Raw genomic sequence first — 14,700 nt, 5'->3', positions numbered from 1 at the left:
TGTTAGCTTTGGCTGAACTGTGTGGTAGTTTTTTGCACTTAAAGAGGATTGTGGATTTGTCCCCCATTAGTTGCATTGAACTATAGATGGCAAGCTACATGTACAGTATGAAGAAAAGGCTGGATGATTGTGACAATGAAACCTACCTGTGTGCCACATGAGCAGTGGATGCAAAATAGAGAACTAAAAAATGTGTTCCTGTAACATTATAATCCCTAATGCCATGCACCGCCATGACTATGTGGAACACTGCAACAGCACGAGCACTCTGACAACAAGCAACATGACTTATCTCACCACCGGGTCGACATGATGTACATTTATGAAGTCTCACCAAAACAACGACAGAAGTGGGGCAGATAGCCACTGTGTGCATCCACTGCGGGTTGTTCATTTAATGTCTTGCAGAATTAATATCAATATGTGTTCGTGTAGGAGTGCGTGTGTGTCATCGTGTTTGTGTGTGTGCTTATCTGTAAATCAATATATGTTTGTTTACATAGCTGCGGGTGAACCAACTGTGAGTTTAAATGGTTCTCCAGCTAAAGGCCCATTCCAAGCTCACTCCAGGACTCGATCTGGCACCAGTCACCTCCCCAGCTCCACCTCAGAACCAGTTCAGACCCAGCAGCCATGCTCCCTGAAGGGGTCTCTGTCTTCTGATAACATTTATGCCGGGCTCCGCAGGGACGGCGCTGGCACACAAGCGCCATCTACACAAGGTGACCACCAGCCACACACACATCCAAGAAAATCCTGTAGCCTGAAGTTGTACAATCAACTCAAAACATGTAGGCTCGCCTTGGACCTACCTGTAATTTCCTATCTGTTATTTCTGTGTGGGTCTTTGAGAGGTTTGGGTTGGTCAGAGGTGTGTGTTCCTCTTACCCTGGTGTGCTTTTCCCTCTTTCCTTTATATTCCTCTACAGGCTGGCCTAACTACCCCCTACCATCTGAGAGAGTGACCTATAAATCCAGTAGCAAGCCAAGAGCTAGATTTCTCAGTGGGCCTGTGTCTCTTTCCATCTGTTTGTATCTCCTCTCCTCCTCCATGGCATCACCTCCTTTATTTTATTATCTATTTCATTTTTCTATTTATATTCTCTGTTTACCTCTTCCGGCCTTCCACAGTGTTCTTATTTTTTTCTCTTATTCACTTTCCACACCTTCTCACCTGGGACCTGGTTGAATCTCTGTCCTTGAGTCTTGTGTGCTTTTGCCTGTGCAGTCAAATCTTTGTTTATTCGATTGCATCAAAAATGGAGATTGTCGAGGGAAACGAAAAGTTTTAAACGGTCAGATGAATTGAATTTTTGACCCAGACTTACTCCGATTCTTGAACTTGAAAACACACAAACTAATAAGAATGATTTACAAGCATTTATCAACAGAGAGACAATTATTCACTCATCATGCAATCATGCCTCCTTTAAAAAAATAATTCTCTTTGCTTAGATTTTACTCGGGCGGCACGGTGGCACAGTGGTTAGCGCAGTCGCCTCACAGCAAGAAGGTCTTGGGTTCAAGCCCCGGGGTAGTCCAACCTTGGGGGTTGTCCCTGGTCATCTTCTGTGTGGAGTTTGCATGTTCTCCCCGTGTCTGCGTGGGTTTCCTCTGGGTGCTCCGGTTTCCTCCCACAGTCCAAAGACATGTAGGTCAGGTGAATCGGCCGTACTAAATTGTCCCTAGGTGTCAATGTGTGTGGGGGGGGGGCCCTGTGAGTGGGCCCTGTGATGGACTGGCGGCCTGTCCAGGGTGTCTCCCCGCCTGCCGCCCAATGACTGCTGGGATAGGCTCCAGCATTCCGCGACCCTAAGCAGGATAAGCGGTTTGGATAATGGATGGATGGTTGGATAGATAGATTTTACTCATTATCATCAGACTGGACTAAATAGTCTGGAAGTGAACGCTTTGGATGATCAAATTTCAGCTGCATACCCAAGTGTGTTAATATCATATCAGATACTTTTCTGGTTCCTCTCAACTCTACTCCTATTCACATGGCAAATCTGATTTATCCACCCTGCCTGGCAAGCCAACAGACACCTCAGCATGGCTGCATATGTCCTTCTTTGCCTTACGTAATGCTTATGCTGATGATGTTGGCCTGACTCTGCAGGCTATGAATCCTCATTCGCTCTCTCGTGTCTCGTCCTCTCCTGTCTTTTTCTCACATCCTCTATCTCTGTCTTTTTTACCCTTTTTGTAATGCCGTTTAACTATCCAACTCCTACGTTTTGCATTAATATCCAACTACTAAAAAACGCTGTCTGGCAATTCAATTGCATGCATTTTCCTTGTGCCGTTTGAAAACTTCTATCTATTGATTTTTTTGTTTGTGTGTTTGTCTTTCCTCATAGGGTCAACGCTGAAGCGATTGTGTCTTGGCAAAGAGCGTGGCAGCAGTATGTAGATGAGCCACGCGAATTACATCACTATATCAGAATCCATGACAGGATATAGCCAGTCAAATTAATCAGCATGGTTTGTGTGTGTGTGTGTGTGTGTGTGTGTGTGTGTGTGTGTGTGTGTGTGTGTGCGTGCGTGCCATTTTCAGGGTCTGGAGCAGGGCCAGGGCTTTCCAGCCAACCACAGCAGCCACCAGCTAGTTCCACACCCCCTTCCCATCAGCCAGCGATGGGGCTGGCCCAGGCCCAAGCCAACAACAGCAACAACAAGACAAACACGTACTCTGACAGATCTACAGCTTCTGATGACACTGCGATGACTGATGATCTCCAACGGCTGATGGACGACTGGGCCCGCGAGTATCTTATTGTCACCGAAAGGCCACGTACCAACTCCCTCCGTCTTAGTGGGGGGCAGCTATGGGACGAGAGAGCAGCTCAAACACATGAAACAAAGGCGAGTGCTGTGCATTCATGATAGATATGTCAGTATCTACTGATTTTATTATTGAGTGTGTTTTCATAGAGATGCAGTTTATTACCATGGTGAAATTGAACTTTCAACACCATATTATCCAAATACTCAGGCACTATCAAGGGCAGACGCAAGTCCTGAGGGCCCCCAGCTTTCCCCTTCATGGCCGATGGCTGAAATGCACCGGTCAGCGATGAGGACCAGCCCCTCTGCCGGGTTCCTTCCTCGATATGAGCTACAGTGTCCCTCTCCATTCAGTGGCTTATCATCACCCCTATGTGTGACACAGTGGCCTGGGTTCATGTCCCCGATCACTTCAGGGGTGTTTGCTTTTCCCACCGTGCCCTCAGCCTGGGATGCTCCCACCCTTGCTTCGGCTCCCCCATACGAGCCCCCTGACCCCAAAACTAGGACTCTCTAACCCGAGTAGCATTGTGTCTTCCACGTCACCAAAAAAAGAAATCCCGTTATAGCGCTCGTCAAACTATAGTGCAGATACTGTACATATTTAACTAGCATGTATGTTTATTATAGCCATTTGTACATAGTCAATTATGTTGTCATGTTACTCAGTTTTATGTAATTTGATTAATTTGCATCAATATACCTCATGCCCATATCATATCAATATGTGCAACATATTACTGGTAGTCATGCTGTATAATTGGCCAGTCATTTTTGACATTTTTATGGGTTGATATTTGTACATTGACACTTCACTGTGTTAGGTGTACAGGAACATTATATATATATTCGTTATTCATACTGAAAGTGTATATAAGTAGTTCCTCTTCGTGTCACTCATATATATCACCCATATGTGTGTGTGTGTATATATATATATATATATATACATGGCTTTTGTGTGTTTGCACAGACAACATTAGATTATCCATTGGCAGGTGCCGCAGGTATGTATCCTAGTGCAACATCTAACCCGTCACCATCATGCCGTCACTGTGAAGCCTTGTCATTCTGGTCGCCAGGACCGGCTGCTTTACTCGGCTCTTTCAATCCAAGGATCGCTTCCTTTCTTCATGAGTGAAATGCTTCCAGCACAAGCGCTTGAAATAATCCTCAAGAGATTTGAATGAACTTGAATTTTTTTTCTTCAGGTGTAAATAACCTGTGAGAGTGCCTTGAACTGCAGTTTCACTTTTCTGAAGAGAAGCATGAAGGGTCAAAGTAAACAGTAGACATTGTATATAATGGGTTTGTCTTCAAAGTTAAATGAGTTGGCGTAGGTAAATTAATGACTGTGTATTTAACACCGACACTTGTTTAACCATTGAAAACATCAAGACTACTGAACCTTAACCATATAACCTAGTTCTGTTGCAGTTTGTAAAACAAATGGTCCAAAGTTGAGATAGATTATTTAATATCATTACTGTGAGAACTTCTATGTTCACTGAGAAACTCTTGGTCACCTCACTGGTGGTAAATACACGGATCATGTCTGCTCTGTTTACCAAACGAATCCCAGCCTGCATGAATACACTGGTATTCTGAATGTGCACAGGTCGAGATGGGGAATTAAACGGTTGAATGTTGACAAATTGGCGCCGGTATCATTCAGTGAGGAGGGCTGAACAACTCCACATACGAGTCCACTTAAAGTCATAATCATTGCCATACCTCAGCTAACGCAGTCCTCAGCTTTACATACCGCTGCCTTTGTGTCCAGTAAGATATCAGTCTGCTGACTGAAGGTTATGGAGGCGGTGAAAGACGACGGCAGTACATGAATGTTAAGAGTCGGATAGAAAACGTGATGTATCACAACACGTAACAACCAAATGTAACGACCACGGATGTGTAGACTCGCTAGCCCTTGGCTAACGGGTCGGGCCCGGGTTCGTGTCCCGGCTGTAGGGGTTCCTGGTTGCCCCCTGAATTCTCTACATTGGTGTCAGAAGTGGGATGGTGAGACCGTGAGGCCTTTGGAAGCGCGTGCGCCCAGCGGCGTGAGGGAGTTGGTATGCTGAAGCGCAGGGACGCGCTTCCTGAAGGAGGGGGGTAGTGTAATGATCGTGAATGAGTAGACTTGATTAGCCGGTTGGCTAACGGGTCGGACCCTTTAGTTGACTGGTTAGTGCAGTCGCCCGTGGTGCGGGCGATCCGGGTTCGTGTCCCGGCTGCCCCCTGAATTCGCTACAATCACAACAGGTAAGGTGATATGTTGACATGTTATCTGTGCCCTGTACAGGTTGGTCGAGATTAGGGGGATTAGATATGAGCCTCAAAAAATCATCTTGCATAAGGGACAAAATTGATGCAATACACCCTGGCTTTGATCGGAGGTTTTCGACGATGATTGTGCTGTGATTTGTTATTCATTAGAATATAAATACCTCTAGTTGAGAAACACTTGGAAACAATTCTTTCCACCAGAAATACACCACTTTCACTGTTTGGGATATTAATCTGATATTATTAATAAAGTATACTGTATGCTAGATTTTTCTTTTACAACGGATGTATGCATCAACGTTTTGATGTATTCTTGCAGAAAATACGGTTGCAGGCCAAAGTACTTCCAATGAAATCAGAGGTATTATGGATATTCTTCTGCTAAGATGGATAAAGCCACATGGACACACTGGTTGGTGCAGTTTTGTGTTGACTGCGGAGCAAACTGTTTGTTATGATCTCTGTGTGGGTCCAGTGGAGGTTGTATGCTGTTATCCCAGATGGCCGAAAGCTTTCCCTCCCACCTCACTGGCTCATGAACGTAGACATTTGCTCGGTACAGTTTTAAACCTTTTCATGTCTGCACAATGTGCAGCTAGACTGGTTTAAAAATCAACTTTTGTAGAATCCAGCAGATTTTCATGAAATGCAGATTTTTATATCTGTAAACATGTCACCTATGCAGCTATCATCATGTGCTTCAAGCAGTAAGACTCTGCTCTCACGTTAATGCTTGCAAAGGAAGCTTGATGTATGATTGCTTTTGCCTGCTCTATAACCTGTTCTCCCTGCACTTTCCTGAACCTTGTCAGTAGTTATCTTTCATAAAAGCTGTACAGAATTGAACCCACAAACAATAAAATCATTTTTTGCTTGACAGTATTTGTCGTTAACTTTTTCCTCTGTAATCTAGTCCTCCTCTGTTGCTGTCCCTGAGATTTCTTCCTATTTTTTCTCCCTGTTAAAGGATTTTTTTTTTAGGGAGTTGTTCCTAATCTGATGAGAGGGTCTAAGGACAGGATGTTGTGTTGCTGTAAGGCCCACTGAGGCAAATTTGTCATTTGTGATATTGGGCTATACAAATAAAAGTGATTTGACTTAATCTATATTGAAGCCATCACAAATTTGACTTGTCAAGTATGAAAAAGGGTGTCTTCCACTTTGGGTTTGCAAAACATTCTAGGCCTCTTATGTCTGAAAATCTTTCTTAGTTGTAATAAAGCTGTATTATGTAAAGATGATGACTTGTGCCCCGACCCCCCCCCCATCCCACTCCAATGACCAACAGACTGAAGTCAAATAACATCAAATACTCTAAACCAGAGATCTTCAACAGGGGGTCCGCGACCCCTAGGGGGTCATCAGAGTTACTGCAGGGGGTCCGCCAAATTATTTGATCCCAAACTTTTTTCTTCCAAAATGTCTGTGAATGTTCTCATTCACAGACTTGATTCAACTCCTTTGGATATTTCTTCCAAAATATGTCCAAAAATAAACATTAGCATAAATACAATCTATAATAAGCAAATATAAATCTTCCTATTCATTAAAAAATTGCAACATTGAAGATAGCCATGAATCCTCGTGCAATAATGTGATCACCCTGAAAGCCGAGCACCAGCTAGCTATCCTATGCTAAACCGCTATATGTGCGGCGCCAATAAAACACTGGAAATAATTGCATGCCATAATAGCCAGATAGGTATGCATTATTAGCCAAAGTATATGGCCATTCTTGTGTTAATGTGATCTACAATGGGTCGCTTTGTAACTTGACCAAGGAACTCTGACAGACCCTGCACTTCATCAAGAACCACTGGCGAAAGTTCGGAGGATGAGGCTAACGCACCTGCTAGCAGCCGTGCTACAACTGCTGCTAAGCGCAAACGAGAGAAGACCCGAAAATATTCAGAGAACTAGAAGAACCCCGCTACAATGTAGCGGTTTGGTTATCCACCCGTCTAAATCTCCCTCCTCTTCATCCTGCCAGCTAACCGCCTTCCCCCTGCCCCTAACCCCCCCCCACTCCAACTCCCTCCCCCCAAATGCTCAGAATCGTCTGAAATGCCGAGAAAAGTGGTTTTTAGCCATTTTTAGAAAATGCATATTTTGCATAATTATGCATAATTATTATAATTATATTTTAATGTTCTGCTATTTTTCTGGTCTTCTCTGGAACAATACCTACCACCTCCAAAAAAAATTTGGATCATAAGTGCATTTTTGCAAAAATGCATATATTTTGCATAATGCCAAAACATTTCTAAGTCCCAGAAAAAAAATTGTACATAGGTGAAAAAATCAAAGATGCTCAGAATCATCTGAAATGCCGAGAAAAGTGGTTTTTAGCCTTTTTTTAATGCATATTTTGCATATTTATGCATAATTTTAATTTTCTGGGATTTTTCCCTTACTCTCTGAGACAATACCTACCACCTCCAAAAAGAATTAGGATCATAAGTGCTTTAGTTTTCGGTCCCGCTATCTACACTAACACCACACATACACACATTACGAAAATATATGAGTAGATTATCTCAAGTTTGGATTTACCTTTAAAGAAACTGAGGACCTTGAATTACCAGCGTGTGTCATCTGCTCTGCCGTGCTGACAAACGAAAGTATGAAGCCATCAAAGCTGCAGCGTCACTTGGAGACAACCCATACTCACTTGAAAGAAAAACCAGTGGAACACTTTCAGATCCGTCTCAAATCTACCAAGGGCCAACAGACATTGATGAGACAATCAGCTAAAGTTGGTGAGCTAGCTTTGAAAGCCTCTTATCAAGTTGCTCTTCGGATCGCTCAGAACAAAAAAAGTCATACACAGTTGCAGAGGATGTAATATTGCCTGCAGCCAGCGACATGTGCAAAACTGTTTGGGAATGCTGAGTACGTTAATCATCTGAAACGCATTCCATTGTCGGACACAATCGTTGCTCGTCGTGTTGATGACATGGCATCTGATGTCAGGATGCAATCTGATGTGAGGGTGAAACTGAGGTTGGCAGAGGCTTTTGCATTACAATTGGATGAATCAACGGAAGTGTCAAACGACGCTCGGCTTTTGGCAGTTGTGCGGTTTGTCGACCAAAATGAAATGCAGGAGGAATTTTGGGTTGTAAGCAGCTGCCTGAACGCACGACAAGTTCTGAAATTTTCAGAGTGATCGATGGTTTTTTGGGGTTTTTTTGGGTTTTTTAGAGAAAACTACATACCCTAGGCTAAATGTGTTGCGATGTGCACTGATGGTACAAGAGTCGTGGCTGGTGTACTGTTCTGTTATGTAATAAATCAAGCTGAAAAGTAAATCTTGTCTCTGTGTATTTAATCATGTCTTGTCTGCTCCATGGCTGTCACATGTTCTGACCCTAGAACGTTTTGCGCACGAACCTTAACCCTCTACAATAAACAGGATATACCAATAATGCCAACTACTAGCCTGGTGGGCACATATCATTACATCCTCCTTCCTTCTAAGATAATTTAAAAAATAATGATAAGGTAAGTATAAAGAGTAGAGACTGTTTAGCTATAACCAAATTCAGTCATCTAAACATTACACCACATCTTTAACACTTTCCTTTTCAGGTAAAATAACAAGCGGGTAAGTCACATTAAGCTATTGCCACACCTAGTCATTTAAACATTAAACCATATTTTTAACACTTTTCTTTTCAGTACAGGTATACTGTATAACAACAAACAGGTAAGTCACATTATCTCCTTTTCAGGTATCCCAACTCACTTTAACTTTCTGATAAATTTTCAAATAACTCCACTCTCTGATATCTTGTAGGATATCTCTAACCAAACTTAAAGTCTCTCTCTTTTTTTCTTTTTTTCTTTATTTATTTTTACCCTACAAGTCCATTATAACTTTCTGTTTTCTAGGCCTGCGAGACCTGCACATGACTGTTCTAGTCATTGGGGTAGGTGGAGGAAACTCAGTCGGGTGCACGTCAGGAGGATGCGCGACAGGAGGTGTCACTTCAGCACCTGCCTGTTCCTGAAATGTCTCCCGAGTCTTACGCAGACTTCTGCGGGTTCTCCTCAGTACCTGTCCATCTTCCATCCTAATGGTTTATGACCTTGGACTCACTTCTTTCAGGACAACTGCCTTTCTGTTCCATGCAGAGGGCTCTTCGATTCTGACCACATAATGGTCTGTAAGAGGTTTCAGACTCCTGGCAGCCTCGACGTGGTTCTTTTTCTGTTCCCATTTGAGTTGCATGTGTTTCTGTGTCAGTTCCCTGTTTTCCTTTTTCATAGGCATGCATGGCAGTGTGTTTTTTTTTCAGTTTCAGACCACTCTGCTGGTTCCTCTGTAGGAGGTTCAACAGTCTCTCGTTGTGTTGTAGAGTAGAGCTCCACACAACCAAGTCATCAATGTAAACCTTCTAGACCCTCAATGATCGTTTCCATTGCTCTGTGGTAGATTTCGGCAGCCGATTTGATTCCTTGAAAGTCTAAGAAAACTATCTGCCAAACGGTGTATTGAACGTGCAGTACTTGCTGCTCTTATCAACTAATTTCAGTTGCCAGAAACCATGAGATGCATCTAGTTTACTGAAGAATTTGGCCTCTAACGTTTCACTAGTTATTTCTTCCCGTTTTGATATCTGGTAGTGCTCTCTTTTTTCTTTTTAAAAAAATGTATTTCTAGTTTTTCCCCTTATCCCACCCGAACTCTTGTCGAATAACTCCCCTGGCTCACGTTTCCACAGGAAGGAGATAGTCGTAACACTAACTTCCTTCAAACTCGTGTCGGCTGTGTTATGTCTGCACACATCGACAGTGCTACATTTGATTTGGCGCTGTTCTATTGTGCTGGGATCGATTGGTGATGACTGCGGGCTCTGGGTCGTTTGATCGGGTCTGCCTGTGACGCTGGGTCAGTCGAAATAAACAATGCAACGGAGGGGTTGTGTCGAGCGACAGCGCTGTGTCCTGACGTGTTTCTAAACACAATAGGCTGCTCTCGCCATTTTACACGCTGAAGCCTCGCATGGATTGCATTACCCTCAGGCCGCGAAGGAGACGTAGGCAGAATGCTTTCGGTTGCTTAGCTGCAGGCGCCCGGGTGGGCCAGAGGGGTCGCTGGAGAACGACGAGTCCCCGAACACTACATCGATCTACACCCACTATCCCTCGGGTAAGGGTGGCCTAATGAATGCCTTACCCCGTGGACGCTCTGGCCGTGACCGGTTACGGCGAGTCTGGGATACGAACCTCCCAGCCACATGACGAGCGGGTTGCAAGAACGGCGGTTTATTCCGCTCGGCCACCAGAGCGGCCTGTAATGCTCTCTTTTAATGTTCTCCGTAAGGTCTTTGGGGTCTAGGCACACCCTTAACCCACCATTGGGTTTCTTTACACGTTATGGCGTTCACCCAGTCTGTCGGTTGTTCGATATGTTGTATGACTCCCAGTTTCACCATCCGGTTGAGTTCTTTCTTTAAGCTGGCTCGAAGTGGTGCTGAAACTCTCCGTGGGGCGTGCACGACTGGCTTGGCATCACTTTTCAACTCTATTCTGTAGGTGAGTGGCAATGTCCCATGGCCTGTGAAGCTGTCAGGAAACTTTTGCACAATGTCAGTTACTGTGTCGCTGTGAGTCTTAAGAACCACCTTTTCACTGTTGACTTGGTAGACCCTCTTGACCAGTTCAAGGTCCTCACATGCTTTGTTTCCAAGCGGTGACTCATGATCATTAGGAACAACCACGAACATCAGGTTTTGTTGCTTCCCTTTCACATTCACATTCAGCCTGCACACCCCATTGTTTCTATTCGCTGTCCGTGATATGCCTTCAGCGGGACTGTCTGTTTATGTATTTGTGGCTTCTCTAAGTGCTTTTGGAACAGGACAGCTGCTGGCTCTTCATCAACTGTATTAATGACGAGAGCCCCCAGCGTGCCCTCTAGTCACATCTCCTCAGACATGAGCAATTAAAAACGGATTCAGTCCTAACTAATCGATTTCAGTGTGAACATATTTCACCCGATTACACACTCCCCCACAACATTAGATGTTGTCCTCAACATCATTATTTTTACCCTTAAGTGCTTAGTTACACTCAGGTACCGTCAAACCGTGACAGTCTGGAACTCTTTTGGTACATTAAGTTTTGTTTCAGTCCTTTTTCAGTTACAGTCTGGAACTCTTTTAATACATTCAGCGTTGTCAGATTTTGCAGAACACATATGTGTCCAATGTCTGAAGAAATGTGAAGACTGTTCACAGTATGCTATTTGAATCAACCAGTCAACTTTGTATTAAAGTCCTCAACTGTGCAATGTTTGTGTGACATCAGTAGCATTGAGCTTTCTTAAAAGTCCATGAGTTTAAAGAGTTTAAACAGCCCAAAGCAGAAATAACTTTTCCTGTCTACATCCCATACACTAAAAGGGGCTGGTTGTAGTATGGCTGCACTGGTTGTGTCCATGCTTGAGGCCTTACATAACAGGGCAGTGCAGCAAGATTGTAGCAGGATGGAGTTCCTATTTTGTCATATCTGAGAGTCTTTGGTGGCCTGCGCTGTCTCTGAGGCCGCTGAGTCCTTGTCTCCCTCTCTCTTTCCTGTTCCACTGAGGGCAATGATGCCTCATCCTCAGTATCAGGTGAGTAGTCGTCCTGGACATCCTGGATTTCCGGTAAGTCATTATCACTGTTCTCCATCTGAGGTCGTTCTGTTGCAGGTTCCATTGGGTCTGGCTGTGTCACATCATTAGCCATGACAGGAGTCTCTCTCACTGTTTCTCTTGGTCGAGCTGGGATCTGAGGTGGCATGAAATAGTAATCTTCCTCCGAGTCCTCTCTGACTTTATCAACCACTGCAATTTTCCTTTTTAGTTTCACATGTGGGTGCACTTCAGCTTCCAGTGGCAGGTGATTGCATAGCAAAAGGAGGTTTCAATGTAGAATCCTTGACTTTCCTTTCCCATGTTCAGGTCTCAGCTCATAAATGGGGACATCCTCTCCCACTTGTCGAACTACAGTATGGATGATCTCTTCCCAGTGATTCCTCAATTTTCCAGTCCTCCACGAGGGGTCATGTTTCGCACTAACACACGGTCACCTGGGCACAACACTGAACTCCTCACTTTGCCATCATATATACTCTTGTTTCTCTGAGCAGATTTACGTGCATTCTCTCTTGCAATAGCATATGCTTCCTGCATTCCTTGCTTCCACTGTTCAACATACTCATGGTGACTACAGCTTCCTGCTTCGGTGGGCAAGTTGAATAACATGTCAATAGGTAGTCTTGGAGAGCGGCCGTATAGTAGGTAAAATGGAGAAAAGCCTGTTATCTCTATACGTGTGCAGTTGTAAGCAAAGATGAGCTTATTGACAGAATCTTTCCAATTTGTCTTTTCTTTGTCTGCGAGAGTCTTAAGCATCTGCATTAATGTTCGGTTGAAACGTTCAACCTGACTGTTCCCCTGTGGATGGTAAGGGGTAGTCCTTGATCCGGCCACATTACAGTATTTGCTCAGTTGTGAGAAAAGTTGATTTTCAAACTCAACTCCCTGATCGTGGTGCATGCGCATTGGGAATCCAAATTTCAAGGCGTAATCGCTGAATATTTTGACAGCCACTATTTTTCCAGACTTTGTTGTTGTAGGGTACGCCTGTGCAAAACGTGTGAAATTATCTACAATCACTAAAATATACTCATACCTGCCTTTACACTTATCAAGATGGAGGAAGTCTACTGACACGAGTTCATATGGCTGGGTGGTGACAATGTTTTTAAGAGGGGCCTTGTCTTTCGGCTAGGTTTTTTTTGTTTAAGGCAAGTGCAGCTCATCACATATTGTTCTATTTCCCGCTGCATGTACGGCCAGAAAAAGTGGTCTCTAACGAGCGATATTGTCCTGTCAGTGCCTTGGTGCCCCATCTGGTTGTGTAGCTCCTTTAATGCAGCAGTCTTGTGTTTTTCAGGCAATACCAGTTGTGTTCTGTGCACTGTCTTTCTCCAGAGGACTCCATTTTCATCAACCTCCAGTTTATCCCATTCACGGAGGAGACAATGGCTCTGTTCATTGAGGTTTCTTAGTTCTTGACGTGAGGCCCTCACTCCAGACACTTTGTACTGCAAAACTGGTCCAATATGTGAGTTGTTTTTTTGATCCTGTTGTATCTGTGCTGGTGTTAATGAAACAACTGAGGTATCTTGAGCATCGAGCAGACTCTTGACAGAGATGGCCATTGACCATAAGGCATTTGTCTCTGACTGTGTTTCTACTGCTTGAGCAGTTGTTCCCACCGCATCATAAGACATCTCCTCTGTGCACTCATTCATCAGCTTCCCAATATCTACTGGCATTCTAGACAAGCTATCAGCATCAATGTTTTCTTTGCCGGGGCGATATCTTATGGTAAAGTTAAAGTCTGCTAATTCTACTACCCACCTACTTCCTGTGGTGTTTAACTTCACAGTGGACAACACATAAGTCAGGGGGTTGCTGTCACTGTAAACAGTGAAAAAGGGGACATAATACAAATAGTCGCAGAATTTTTCTGTAATCGCCCACTTAAGAGCGAGAAATTCTAATTTACCTGAATGGAGGTGATAGTTTCTTTCTGATGCTGACAGTGTCCCGGATCCATACACAATTACATGTAGCTTCTCATCGTGTTTCTGATATAGCACAGCTCCTAACCCCTTATTGGATGCATCTGTATGAAGAACAAACGGCTGGGAGAAATCTGGGAATGCCAGGACTGGTGGTGTAACCAGACAGTCTATCAGGCACTCAAGAGTTTGTTGATGTGAGTCTGTCCATTGTATTGGTGTGTGAGATGGCGCCACGTTCACATTTCTTTTTTTATGCCACTTCCTTCCCTTGGGTTGTGGGCTTTCCCTATGGGCAGGTCCCTTGGTCAGCTCATAAAGGGGGCTAGCGATGCGAGAAAAGTCTTTTATGTACTGGCGATAGTAACTTAACAGTCTCATCATCTGCCTTCACTCACCAACCGTTTTTGGTTTCTTATCTTTCAGAACCCTCACGGCAGCTGTGTCAGCAGGATCGATTTTATTTCCTTCAGCTGATACTATTCTCCCAAGGTAGCGAACTTCAGCTTTGAATAACTCACATTTGCTTGGTTTTAATTTGATTCCATGCTGTCTCAGTCTCTGCAACACTTGTCTTACATCACTGACGTGGCTTTCGAATGTTTTGCTGAACATGAGGGTGTCATCTAAATATGGCACACATGTTTTGTCTCGGAGGCCCTCTAAACACTCCTCCATGCAGCGTTGAAATGCTGCTGGAGCATTCATAAGTCCGAAGGGGATCTGGGCCCATTCATACAAGCCCCAGGGTGTCACAAAAGCTGTCAGGTGTTTGCTGTCTTTTGCCATAAACCCCTGATGGTAGGCCTTTCCCTGGTCTAACAGTGAGAACATGGTGTTTCCTCAGAGGCCATCCATGATATCCTGCACTCTCGGGATTGGCTGTCTGTCAGGGTGAGTCTTGCGATTTAACTCTCTATAGTCTATGCACAGACGTAATGACCCACACTTTTTCCTGACACAAATAATGGGGGAAGAATAAGATGAGTGTGATTTCTCTATCCACCCCTGTGCAATCAAATCCATTAAATAAGCCTTCAT

At 44.0% G+C, this 14,700-nt stretch overlaps 1 protein-coding gene across 1 annotated transcript in view; it reads left to right on the top strand.

Moving 5' to 3' along the window:
• wnk2 (WNK lysine deficient protein kinase 2) overlaps nt 1-3,546 on the top strand; it is a 42,935-nt gene extending 39,389 nt beyond the window's left edge. Inside the window, exons 25-29 of the mRNA XM_056300804.1 lie at nt 504-722; nt 930-1,028; nt 2,361-2,405; nt 2,558-2,865; nt 2,996-3,546. Coding sequence (XP_056156779.1) covers nt 504-722; nt 930-1,028; nt 2,361-2,405; nt 2,558-2,865; nt 2,996-3,304 — 980 coding nt within the window. The 3' untranslated portion in view covers nt 3,305-3,546. The remainder of the gene's footprint in view (nt 1-503; nt 723-929; nt 1,029-2,360; nt 2,406-2,557; nt 2,866-2,995) is intronic.
• Nucleotides 3,547-14,700: the final 11,154 nt, after the last annotated feature.

This window comes from Lampris incognitus, chromosome 2 (genome assembly GCF_029633865.1).
Source record: "Lampris incognitus isolate fLamInc1 chromosome 2, fLamInc1.hap2, whole genome shotgun sequence".
Lineage (NCBI taxonomy): Eukaryota > Metazoa > Chordata > Actinopteri > Lampriformes > Lampridae > Lampris > Lampris incognitus.
The sequence above is the reverse complement of the archived record's forward strand: the minus strand, read 5'-3'. Positions and strand labels throughout refer to the sequence as shown.